Raw genomic sequence first — 13837 nt, forward strand, 5'->3', positions numbered from 1 at the left:
AATGTGTACTGGTGCTTCCTTGTATAATGCTCGACTCATAGCATTGGTTATACACACAAACTGCTTTGACTTTGGTTGGGCTGGTACATTTTCTTGCTTGAGAATACTGTATTCCATTTGTCTGTCACTGCCTCTGCTCCGTAAGTTGCAGTGAAAGTGTGTGTGGCACTGTTAACTTGCACTGTATGTTCGTTTGTACTTTGCTTAAAATCAATAAAATATAGGTAAAAAAAAAGCTAAGTGGATAAACTAGCCTGTCATTCCTACAGTGGCATTGCTTTAAATGGCAGACATGAAGTACCTGCACTTATGTAATTTGAAATGGAGCGAGCCATCACTGGGGCAGTACAATGGCTGTTATTTATGCACAGCGGGCGAGTATGAGGCACATGAAAGAAATTAATGTGATTGTTCAGTTTTTAAATTTTAGGGTTTTGGGTGTTGGGTATTTAATATAAAATGATTTAACATGCCTTTGTTAAATCTTATTTCACTAAAAGTCTTTCTTCATTATCGTATATGAAAGCACTTCCAGATATACAAGTTCAGACTAGCAGTTGTACAAAAAACAGAAAACACTACCAGTTGCACAAAAATATCACGCTAAATAGGTACTTCTCAATGTAGTGCTAAAAGTGCCCATTAGTGTCAAAGTGTCTTTGTTAAATAAATACACTTTTTTTTATTTTGGAAAGACTATCATATTTTCATTTAATAGCACGAAGCCCACACTTGGGTATGTGTGGCCATTCACCAGTGGTACGTGAAGTATCAGTAGATGTTGTAGCACCCAGCATAATGTGCTGCATGGCTGAATCATAAGATGTTGAGCCCACGCAGAGACTTGAACCCGGTTCTCCAGCTCCAAAGTCGGCAGCCCTGGCCACTTCCTTTCCTGCTGCTCCCACTGAAATTCAGGTACCATTTATGCACGATGATGTGGTCTACGCCACAGCTCGTAAATAGCTTTTTTTTTAAGCTATCCTTACCCCCTCTCAATTTCTTCTCATCACGTCTTCAATATTGTTTTAGCAGCTCTGTGCATTCCACAAAATTGACTAAATTTGTTTATTTTTATGTTTGCCACATTTGCCCGACTTTCCTAACACCATTTATCTTACACAACCTGGGAGGGCACATATGTATACCTGAAGCTAAAACTTGACCCAGCACACCATCGGCTATTCTTTTCATGATTTCAACTTGATATTAAAAGAATATTAAAAAATATTTGCTGTTTTCTGTGCGGATGACAAGGTAATATTTACTGCTCCAATACTTTGGGGAAATGTCAAAATGTATTCAAATCAATGAAATCTTTATCAGTTTTCTCCCAATGGTAGGCTCTGTATCACGTCTTGAGAGATCTATGGTGTGGTGTCATACGCTGTCGGAAGGGCTAGTGATGCATTACTTCATTTTGGCAAACTTTACTAGTTTTGTAATGTAACGTCTGTGTTAAATGCAAAAACAACAGTTGATGGACAGAATGCAGAACAATGTCATACATTCACCCCAGTACAGATATACGGGCCTAAATCCATATTTTTTTTGCTCACCATGCCATTCCAGTTTGACCCCAGTCTTTTGCTTTCTCGCCCTAAGTGCGCCAGGTATGCCCAGACGGGAGACCTGCCTCTCTGTGCCACTGGAATCAAGCTATCCTGGCTGAAGGGGGTGAAACCCCGAAACCGGTCCTAGGATGCTTGTTTCCGGTCCAGGGAGGACCTGGCTTGGCAGTTCGGGCTGGACTGTTCCCATGAGGCACAGGGTCAAGAATGATTTGCATATGGGCAGGTCTAAACTGGGGTGGCATGGTGAGCAAAAGAATGATGGATTTAACCCATATCTCTTGACTGGGGGGGCGGGGAATGTTTTGATTTGTTCTGCATTCCGTCCAACAATTGTGTGTTTTTTACGTCTGTGTTAAACCCTGTACTTATATTTTTTCTTCTGTTTTATGTAGCATGAACTCGACCTGAAGGTATGTGCTTTACATGAACAGCAGTTACATTTCACAAGGTTCATTCAACAACAAAAAACAAAAACAAAAAAAACGCATGGGGCAATTAAGCGATTTGCACAGAATCACAGGATGTTGAGTCAACACCAAGACTCGGACCAGGTTCCCCAGTTCCATCATCAACAGCTCTGGCCCTTACACAACATCTGCTCGCCAGTTCAGCAGTAGTGTAATGAGTAACCTCTGGCATGTTCGCTTAACAGGGGGAAAATTAATGAATCTTTATTAAGTGCAAGCAAACTGTTTTTGAGCCACAGCCTTCTTGTAGGACTGAAGCACCACAGCAGCAGTACGTTGCTCTTGGATTTGCTATGGACAGCCTAGCCACAGTAAGCTGCTTGTAGGCAAATTGCAGCCTTCATCACCTTTAAGAAAGGCAGTCATCGTCCTTTGGAAATAAGGTAGACCTAGTAAACCTCTGAATTGTAAGGCATGTTGTCAAATTTAAGACAATTTTTCTGAACACAATAAGCTCTAAAAACAGTCTGAATTTTCAGTGCTGCACTGGCTTTCATTTTAAGAGCTTTCCGTAAACTGTATCCTCGGTATGCTGCTTGACTGCAGATGCTCTGATTTTCAAGAACTTCTGTCTCTGGTAAAGCTGTGAATAAATTACACTGAATCACAATAGCTGCACTGCAGAGTCCGAGGTAGAGCGGTCTCTGACAGGACATCCAATACTGGGCTCGAAGGATAGTTGCAGATTTCTTCCACTGGTGCATTTGTTTCCTGATCAAATGCCCCATCAATGCAGCCTGCAAACGAATACAAGCTTCCCGCTTTCTTTAGAGCTCTGTAATTATGCTGTCCTTGCCTCATCCTCACAGCAGCCTGGATTCTTGTGATGGCACATTTTAACTTTTGGAACTTTTTCCTGGTTATGTAGGCACGATAAAAGCCTGAATTGTTACTGCAAATTTGAACATACACGCTTCTTTCTTGGAGCGCATATTTCTTTAAGAATTTTGCAACACCACATGAGCAGAATATATTCTGTTGTAAACGAGCACAGCTCATTTCGTAGCAAAGTGCAGTCTGTATCGAACTAGGATGACTCTGGCAGCATTTCTAAATTTTCTGAACCTACGCTGCTGCTGCCACTTCCTTACATGAGCCTGTAATGAGATGTCGTAGGTTTTCGCATGTAAGACGTGGGTCCTCTCTCACCTCATTCGCCAGAGTGACAGAAGTAGGCAGGTTGCTTTGAATTGCTATTGTAGATATTAAAAAACGGGAGTAGTAGTGGTTTCATTATTCGCACTTCATATACAAAGAAGAACAATGTCCATTGTGAGTACAGTATAAAACACTATTAACAGTAGAAAGGTATGGTGCCATCAGGTTATGAACACCCTACTACCCAAGGTGTAATATTGCACACTGGATCTGAAAGACACAGAATGTACATAAATATTGTTCCAGAAAACCCAAGCACTCCAACAGTATTGAAAATTTAAATGAGGTAAGGACTTGTCTTTTCAAAACAAAATATAATGTGTTATCCGTATGGAAAAGTTGTAGACTTTGGTACAGTCATGGGTTACAAATTCCTTTTCTTCAGAAACAGCCAACAGGTGTTTTGTCACAGTGACTTTTTCAAGGCTTAGAAGTCTAAAGACTGCGTCAATAGCCAATTAGTATGCTAGCTTTGTGCGTATCGGACGCAGTGCTTCCAAAAGGTGTGCCCAAACCTCTGTATTATCACAAGAACGTGATTTATTCGGCAATGGCGGTCTGCTCAGATAAAAGAAATAGGTAGACACCGTTATGTTCAGACGGTGATGGCAAGAAGTCAACAATTCTAGAATAGTCATAAGTAGCAATCCCTAAATATAGAGATATCAACATACAGAAAAGGTCCAAGTCAATGTTGCAATACCGGAGTCCATGATAAACTCCCGTCTGGTCACTTACGACTATTCTAGAATTATTATTGACTTCTTACAATCACCGTCTGAAAATACTCATGTCTTTCATACTTCCCTTGCATGTACGCTTTGCAATATCGCTGGAGTATATTTATGGGACCCTGTTTGGATAGAGCTTGCGAAAGCATGCACTGGCACGTGCTCTCACTGGCAAGACTTGTGTGTCTAATAATGGGCGTATCACCCACCCATATCTTACCATTCGTTCGCATCATGGTCGTTATTCTATGCAACCTTCCCCATAGCCCCCTATTTTTTTTTTTGTTAACTTATTTAACTTATCCCCAACCCACCCCCGTTTCTTCTCCCCTCCCACCCTCCATCCCGTCCGTTTCTTCTCCCCCTTCCACCGAACCGTGTATCTGTCTTTGCATAACGCTGCCATTATGCTCTTTTTGTTGCAATCTGTATCCTATAATTTAGCTTTCTTTCATACACTTCAAATCTCTCTCTCCATTTCTCCCTTATCCCTCTTGCGGTATTTCTCTCCTCCCCTCTTCTCCTATCTTGCTTTTTCCCTCCTTCCCACGGTCTCATTTCCGTCTGTTGTACTCAATTTCCACCCCCTCCCCCGTCTCTGCTATCTGGACCTAAAACGCGCTGTGAAGCAACCAACACTGGCCGCTTCATAGTGCCATTTTCTAATCATCCCGTTATGCACCCATCCTCCCCCGTTAACCTCACCCCCCACCCCATTGTCAAAACCTCTCCGAGGGGTGAGACCTATTGGCTTTGCCAATACTTGTTTCATGTGAGCAACGATACTGCACGATTCTTCGAAAGGTTCGAGCCCAGTGGTTCATAATTTCTAATTCCGTCATAAACAAACAGGTCCCCGGATCTAACTTATTACGGTGACATCTGTCCAGTTGTAGAATCATTTGCTGATCAATCATCTGGGATTGTTTTTACTCCGTAGACGAGATGCGATTGTTTTAATCGAATGTACAAGTATGCGTGTTCTAATATTGTATTTAGCTTTTATTGACCAGAATATTTATCCATGCCTATTGAGGCTATATATAACCAATAAAAAACAACGGTGTGTCGCTGCTGAGGGAAGGCAGGTGACACGTCTACGAAAACAGCGTTTGATCTGGAAAAACAATGCCCTCTTCTGCACATTAATGCCGGGTGGGGGTATGTAAGGTTCTAGGCGGGGGTAAACCACTACCACGCCGCTCGGAAACACCAGAAGTGCTGCTAGCGAACAGCGAGGCAATGTTCACTGGAAAAACCTCGATTCTGGACGACGCTGGCCCGCCGCCACATCTCACAGGAACACGAGGAAGGAGAGGCGCGCTTCCATTTCTGGCTGTGGAATTGTAGTGTCTGCTGCTGCTGCCTGGGAGCGCTCCATCTGCCTCAACATGGCTTTCACGGGGCTAACAGCCTTGAACACAAAAGCACATTCCTGCCAGAGAGCCCTCCCCCACAGCAGGCTGCATCAAAACACAAACATCTCGCGCAGACAGAGCATGTGGGCATTCCACCACACCACAGACAGCGGCTGGGGGAGGGGAACAGTGGTGACATCCCGCTGAACATACTCCACTGCTACATCAGCAAATCAGCAGCCCACCCCCACACAGCCGTCACACAAGGGGTCCCTGGAGGGTAACTTACCATCTGATGATGATGCTGGTTGGTGGGAATGTTCGTTTCTTGGAAAAATGTGCTCAGGGCAGTCTGCGAAAAAGCACGGGGGGAGGGAGGTTGGAGAAAAAAGAAGGCGATGAGACAATATTTCACAACACCCAGAGACTCTTATCTAAACCTCATAGCTTTAAATAGGGTCACAACCAACGCAGCAGGGTGTACATGTATACCTATGCAAGACCATTTACTTACATGGTTTGTTCGTGGTTGATAAACATACACAAAAGGAAAATAATTAGTTTTACTGGACCAACAAATTTATAATTTATCAAAGAAATCCAATTCCATGAGATAATCATCGCCAATCTGTAGGCATAGTTCATAATACAATATTTATTTTTAATATCACAATGAGCTGGTCCACTTAAAAAAAAATACGTTTCAGACTCCCGCCTATCCAGGTTTAACACAATGCAGGATAATAAAATGTGTAACTGTCTTTGTGACCGAGCCCTGGGCGACTGGTTTGTGAACCAGATAAACATTCACCGAGAAGCTCGAAGCTGCAAATGTCCAAATCTAATTGCCACGTATTTCAGAAATGGGAATAGACATTTCAGTAAATTATTGTGAAAAATATGTTAATTTCCCCTATAACTACTATAATGCATCTTAAAGCTTTTCATTTGTGCTCGCAGCATAAAAAAACAACAACAACAAAAAACAGCATCGTGATACAACGCAAGAATCCCATCGAGTAGTGCGATCGAACACGTGGGTGTACAAAGAAACCACCAAAAGGAGCATTAAACCCAAGTTGTGATTTACAAAACGTGCTTAGTAACTTGGCTTTTGCTACAACAACAAACAAACGTGTTCCTATTAACAAACGTGCTGGTTTAATTTCAATTTAAAGAGCTCCTAAGAAAGCAAGGCTACACCCACCACCACTTCAGATCTGCAGTACACCAATCTCTGAAATATCAATTAACTTGTTGACTTATCTTACTGGTTTCATAAACATGTAGTCAGAAAAATACAAAGCTTTACGATTAAGTCTTATGTATGCAGAAAAGGCACACCAAACACTGGATTGCAACTCATTGTTCATAGTTCACTGTAGCGCACGTTGCTTTGATGCTTAGCCAATGACATACTGTTTTGCCCACATTTACAGTGGTCAGTCACTGTTGGAAGTGATTTATACCGAATTGCACAATGTGGTGTTGTGTTAAAAGCAAAATTACGTCCCTGGGTTCTAGGAACCACAACTGGCCAGTAGACGTCTTCGCCATATTTCTACGAGTTCAACTAAAGAGCATTCGGATATTTTCCCGGGGTCAGGTGCACCCCTAGTTAACGAATGAGCCCCATTGTAACACTATGTTAAGCACTGTCCCCGTATTCCCCAACAATCTATGCCACTGTTCAGCCGCCTGTCACCTGCATGTCTAGGACGCTAAAGTCTAGTGAAATACGCAGACGTCCCATACTTGTCATCCATCTCTCCTGCCCTGAAGTTACTTCTCCACATCATAAACGGACCTGGTTTCTATCCCAGGAGGAGGGAAGCGCTGCAGGCGCCGTCAAGCTGACATATGGTCCGCACAAAACAATTCTTGGTCAGAGGTTGTAAATACTGCAGCGCCGCTTTGCTCGCCCCTGACGATACAGCCGGCTTGCATTACAGTTTAGTTTGTTTTTTGCCTGCACAGCTAAAGCTTCAGCCAATGCGAGTTCTGTTTACATTTTAAAAACATACGCCGAGGACTCACCGATCGAATGTATACAAATGAGCCTTGGCCCTTTCTCTAAGGAGGGAAGTCAAAAACACCAACCAAAATAATGGACACCTTTTTAATTGCAGGACTAACAAACACAACCCTGGAGCTCACACGGTAAGGTGTAGGGTTACCGTACAACACACATGGGACGTTTGTATGGCCAATATTATCACACAGGAAAGGGTTTGGACATGCGCAGAGTTCTTTAGAAACCTTCTTAACACAAGCCTTTAACCATGGCTACTTACTTACAGGTTCTAGTAAATGAGACAAAGCTGCCACACACCATGCTAAAAACAGATCTATCTTTTACCTTGGCTCCTCCGCGATGGACACATTTGAAGGGGCTCCAGTGGCTCAGAATCGTCCAAACTGGCCCCCAAATCCCGACATGGCACAATGCCCCTGAACGAGTGATGTCCTTGTTTTTAGAATAACTAACTCATTCTCCTCCTTTACATACACCACATGAAATTAACATGCAGTGAGACATGATGGCTCTCAAACCTGATGTAAACTATAATTAAAAAAAATGTTCTTGCTCAAAACAAAACGTTTTCACTTGTTTGTTTTTTGAGCGAACAAGCAGGGCTCCTAGATTATCAATGTATACATCTCTTAACGATGATGAGGACGACAGCAAGGTAATAAAATGATATGCGTAATACACTTACCTGTAGGGACTTTCAGCCAATCTATTGTGTCATATACATTTTTCTTCCACTCACTACAGCATATAGCATGGGGCAATAGGTCCGTCAACTTCGGTCATTAGCTAACCACTGTGAGTGAGTCCATTCTACCATTTTAGAAGGAGCACACCTACACACAAAGTAGTCCCCTTCAGTGTCAGGGCCTATTATGGCAATGTGAGCTTTTTGAGAACAAACATTTTTGCTTTTTGAGATTTTTTGTTGATTGACGAGGGCCCTCCAGCTTCCTCGATAAAGTTCTGCACAAAGAATAACAAAACAAATCAAGCATTGACTAATTCAAAATGCTGCAACTAATACCAGACCTACTGGCTTTGTCAATGCTCGTTTTTTCAGACTGGGATACTAGGGAAAAAAATAACATCCTTCACTTATTTTAATCCCTATCCTCGATCTGCTCACCTGCCTCTGAATTTTAGCAAGACAGTACTGGACTTGCTGACCTATTTTGGCAAAAAAAAAAAAAAAACACAACAGCTTTGCCCTTTTTATTTTTATAAAGTCACTTTTGTAACATATGAAGATATTTGTTATTGCTGGGAAGCTATTTCATGTTCAGAACCTCAAGCTTGAAATGCTCCTCACATCATAACCATGCATTTCAGAGTTAAGTGGTTCCATACACAATGTATCAATATTATACAAACAACCTTGAGCATTCACACGCACTTGGCACCTCAAACATTAGCCCACAAAGCTATGTTACTGGCACTGGAATCTTTGATCTGCAGCAGACACTCAGCCGCCTGAACTAGATCACTGCGAATTGTTACCTGCAGGTGAGTTTTCCTGGCAGGTGTTCAACTTAGGTCTATTGCCAGTACTTCTCAATGCTTGGGAATATTTGAAAAGCTCCAAGAATGTTGTTTGCAATTCTAAATATCTTTCACTCCCACTGGCACGCCTTACCAATGCCAATCGGTCACTCCCATAATCACTGCTCGATGCATCACCAGCTTTTTATTTGGGTATACTGAGTTGAAGGTCGGGAATTCTAAGACTCAATCCCACATCACACTAAAATAAGCCTCTGGGTATGGCAGTGGGAGGTCTCGTACGACGTAGTTTATTCACCCTTCCTAACAAAAACATGGGAATGGAGCCTATGGAGATTCATCCACGTGGGGTTGAGTGCCATTTTCAACTTAAAAGAAAGCTTGCTTTGCTCTGGATTCCATCGAGTAAGTAATGTGAATTTCACTTGGACTTCACGAAGAACCCAAAGACCACTAAACTGTCAGTAGAGGCGAGGGCGTGCAGAGTATTCCACTACATGGAACACCCAGAACAACACAGAGGAAAATGAAACTGGCACTTTTCCTGCAGAGGTTTGGGGTGTGGCTGAAAAGGAACGCTTATTCCCTTACCCGCCCTGACTCACTTTGGATCTAGAAGCTGACAAATGCAGGAGGATATGTCTGTCAAGGCACAAAGAAATTGACGTGGGGAGCGCTATTTTATGCAGCACCCATTTTACCCGATGACACTATTCAGACCATGGAGGCAAGGGGAAAGGAAATTGTTAACGCTGAATATAATTATGGGAGATGGTCAAAATTTACAAGGTAAAACCAGAAAACCACTTGCCCACTGTGTGTACAAGTACAAAAGCACATGCCCTTCAAGTACAATCAGCTACCAACTAACTGCCAGTCTGTAGAGAGGCCAGAAGCCAAACTCTACTACAAGTGGCCAGCAGAGACTGATGATATATGCTAGTCGAGCATTGTCAAGACATGCACCTACAATGGACTCGCAGACATTTCAGGTCCACTGGAGGAAAAGGGCACACACAAGATGATGGACGGAGTGCCCCAACTGTTCAACCACTCACCCCCAGTAAGAGATCTGAGTTTAATCCATCTTTCTTTTTCTCACTACACCACCCCAGATTATACCCAGACATATGCTAATCAGTCTTGACCCTGCTCCTCATGGGAACAGTTCAAGCCGAAATGACAGGTCAGGTCCTTCCTGGACCGAAACAAGCATCCTGGGACCGGTTTCGCGGTATACACCCTTCATCAGCCAGGCTGGCTTAAATCCAGTGGCACAGCAAGCAAGGGACTCATATCTGGGCATACACTTGGCCACGTAGGGCTAACATAGCAAACACAACAAGACTCAGATCTGTGACTGGAGGCGAGTGTTTGACAATGTTCAGCATTCCATCCATCATCTTTTTGTGTTGCTATAGTCGCCTTAAGTGGGAAGGGCATGCCCAAACGTGGGTCCCCTGCTCACTAGCTAGCCTGGTTGACGATGGGTGATACCCCGAAACCGGTCCCAAGATGCTTTTTTTCTGGTTCAAGGAGGACCTGGCCTGGCAGTTCGGGTTGGACTGTTCCCATGGGAAACAGGGTCACTACTGGTTTGCATATGGTTGGGTCCAAACTGGGGTGGCATGGTGAGCAAAAAAAATGATGGATTTAACTCAAATCTGCGACTTGGGGTAAATGTTTGACTATGATCAGCATTCGGTCCATCATCTTTTGATGTTGCAGCTGGAGGAAAGGACACAATGCAGGCCAGAAAAACCGACATTCAGGGCGACAACTTTACTTGGCATACAAACCCATTTACCTTCATCTACACTCCACTAATCGAGTCCTGGCTAACCACACCAGCAGTAAAACGTGATCATGCCTCACTTGTTCCACAACCGAGATACTGAGTTTTCATGCTTTTTACACCAAGCTCTAGGACGAACACATTTAAAATACACCAACACAGTCACTCACCAATTCTATCTACAGTAAAGTTAGAAGTGTCCCGTGGACATGTCCTCACACTCTTCTCTCATCTCTAAAGCAGTGCACAGTATTACACGATGTCAAGAGTACCCTTGCTTCTCCTTGATGCAAAACCCATCCCATAAGGCAGTACACCTCATCTCTATGTCATATTGCAACTACTCAATCTACCAGATACTGAACACATCCAGAAGTACACCCATACACTACATGCTTAAAGCACTAACACTACAGCATTTTCACGCTCGACCTCCAAAATATGTCACTCCAACCAAGTCTCCCACTTCTGGCAAGACCTTTCATGGAGCACTTGACTAACTATATTAAGAATCTCTCAATTTATGTATTGCTGCAATCATGGAGTCAGCGTAACAAAAATAAAGGGTTCCTCCAGCCTGAACCCTATGCAATAAAGGCATACACAAAAAACTCACAATTCACAAACTGGGACAAAGGGTAACGCAAGTCCCAATTTTAGATACCTGGAAAGTACATACCTTGTAAAGCAGGTACCGAAAGAAACTGCGAATGAATGATGATGGTACAACAAAATCAGCTAACCTGGTATTGGCCAGAAATCCAATGAACGGCAATGTAAATAATGTTCAAACCACCAAATGACCAAACCTCAAGTAAGGAAGGGTCTGACAATTTATGAAGTGAAAAAACAGCAACTTGCCAAAAAACTAAACTGCCCCTGTGGAAACCTGGCATGTGGAAAGGCAAATATGACCATATATAAAAGAAGACAACACAGAGAAAAACAGAGGCCATATACTACACCTATAAACGTCATATCTAAGAAACCAACACAAAAGATGACATACATGCAAGTTCTACATGTACACAAGTGGCATTTTTCGTGGTTCACTCCATTTCTTAAGGCATCTCGTGCACAATTGATATTAAAACCGACATGTACATTTTGCTAATAGCCACATCTTGCAGATTAACTGAGATTTTTGAAGATCTCCCTGGATGAAGCTAAAAGTCTAGTCGCCCGAACCCAATAATCTGCTGTAAATTATCAACAAAATGCCCAACGCTTACTCGTTACTAGCCAAAGATAGGTGAACTGAGCAGTGCCTACAACGGGAAAGGCCTGAAGTGTTTTGTTTCACTCACAGGGCGCATACGTGCCGGTAGCACGACGTTCTAATTGTGAGGGACCTAAAGAACATACTTCACAAATAAAAAAGCGGTACGGTGTAAACAGAAGAGCAATCGACAAACAGACAGGATCAGAATCATCTACTAGAAAGGTAAAATACCGCTCTGCCTGCCGTGGTTTTGAATTGCTAATTTTATACTCCTCCCAAATAAACAAAGGGATCCAAAAAAAGAAACAAGAATGGCGGCAATAAAGAAATTAATAATAGAGAAACTGAGTCAGCGGGAAGGACCATGTGATACAGTGCAAAACAACCTCCCCTAGGGATGGGATTTTCCTATGGGCTGAAAGGAAATTTCTGTACGCCAGCCCCAATGCTCTAGACGCCTTGTTTACAACAGCGGGGACGTCGATCAGGTGTGCCAACGGTAAACCGGGCCATTTGCCCATGTGACGCTTGTCTAGTAATTAGTGCAGCCTGCCAGGTGAGACAATATTGCCGCATGCATTGCACAACCCTCCACGTCCACCCGCGCATGCACCTCTTACCCCGTAAACGGAACAGGAAGTACCGACCCACAATAGGGTGACCAACCGTCCGTAAATTTCACGGACAGTCCGTAATTTCGGCCGTCTGTCCGTTGTCCGTGAAGGATTCTTTAACGGACGCCGTTTGTCCGTAATTTTAACCGGCACCGGTCGCACCACCCTAAGCTGGCACAGCTTCCACCCACCTCCCTTCTTGACTCCGATCCTCTGATGCAGCACCAAAGCTCAGATACCCAGCAGCATTGGAGAGGCACAGCGTGATGGCAAACCTCACACCCTCCGCCCTTGATGAGCTGCTAAGAGGTGCTTGAAGGTGACTGAGAGGGAGGGGCTGCAGCTTCAGGGGCATCTATTCAGATGCAAACAGCCCGGAATGCGTCATGTCTCTGCAAATTAGAGGGGCCTCACACATTCCCTTTCTGCCCAGGGCCCCAAACACCCTAGAACCGGCCCTGATTACACCAGGCAGCACGTGGTTCTCTTCATTACTGTCAGTAAATTGTAAGCAAACCTCGGTTCTTCAAACATGCAGTGTATGATGTAATAAAATAAAGAAATGTCACAATCGCCCCAACACTGATTGACAAAGTATGGAGGACAATCAGTTAAGTCAGTTCTCTTCCAGTATCTCTTTTAAGTACTGTAAATCACAGTGGGGGATGGCAAAACTAACATTTTAGAAAGAGAGCCTGTCCTCTCGTTGTCTTGTCCAGGAGCGGGTGAGGAGCCCTACCCCACCCTGGAAGAGACCAAGATGATACTAGAATACTGCATGCCCACCCTGGTGGCTCCTGTTCCCCCTCCTGTGATGGCTCCTACCCCCCCCAGTGATGGCTCCTGTCCCCCCCCCATGTGGTGGCTCCTGTCCCCCCCCTTCCGCCTGTGATGGCTCCTGTCCCCCCCTGTGGTTGATCCCGTCTCCGCCCTGGGTGACTTCCGTCCCAGTCCTGGAATGGCTCCTGCAGCGAGGGTGAAGTTCTTGATGGGCCTCTTCTCAAAAAGGCTCAGCTCAAAATTAATATGAAAATGTGAACAAGTGAGTAAGTGAAGGGATGGGTGGATGGCTGGATGAATTAGTGAAAGGGTGAATGGACAAATGAAAGATTGAATAGATGGCTGAGAGAGGATGGATGGATTGATGAGTGAGTGCAAGGATGGATGAGAGAAAAGGTAAATAGCTGGATGTATGGGTGGAAGGGTAGCTGGATGGGCAAAAGGGTGGATGGATGAGTGAGTGGGTGGATGGATGAGTGAAATGATGGATGGACTGATGAATTGATAAGTGCAAGGGTGAATGGATGGAGGGATGAGTGAAAGGCGGAAGTAAGGATGGATGAGTGAGTGAAAGGGAGGGTAGATGGACAAAAGGATGAATAG

The 13837-nt window shown here is 43.8% G+C and overlaps 1 protein-coding gene across 2 annotated transcripts in view; it reads right to left on the reverse strand.

Annotated features, from left to right (window-relative positions):
* The window catches only part of UBALD2 (UBA like domain containing 2), a 65359-nt gene that overhangs the window by 45384 nt on the left and 6138 nt on the right, over window positions 1–13837 (reverse strand). For both annotated transcript variants that reach the window (XM_085616932.1, XM_085616933.1), the window contains exon 2: window positions 5578–5640. In XM_085616932.1, coding sequence (XP_085473058.1) covers window positions 5578–5640 — 63 coding nt within the window. The remainder of the gene's footprint in view (window positions 1–5577; window positions 5641–13837) is intronic.

This window comes from Triturus cristatus, chromosome 7, assembly GCF_964204655.1.
Source record: "Triturus cristatus chromosome 7, aTriCri1.1, whole genome shotgun sequence".
NCBI lineage: Eukaryota > Metazoa > Chordata > Amphibia > Caudata > Salamandridae > Triturus > Triturus cristatus.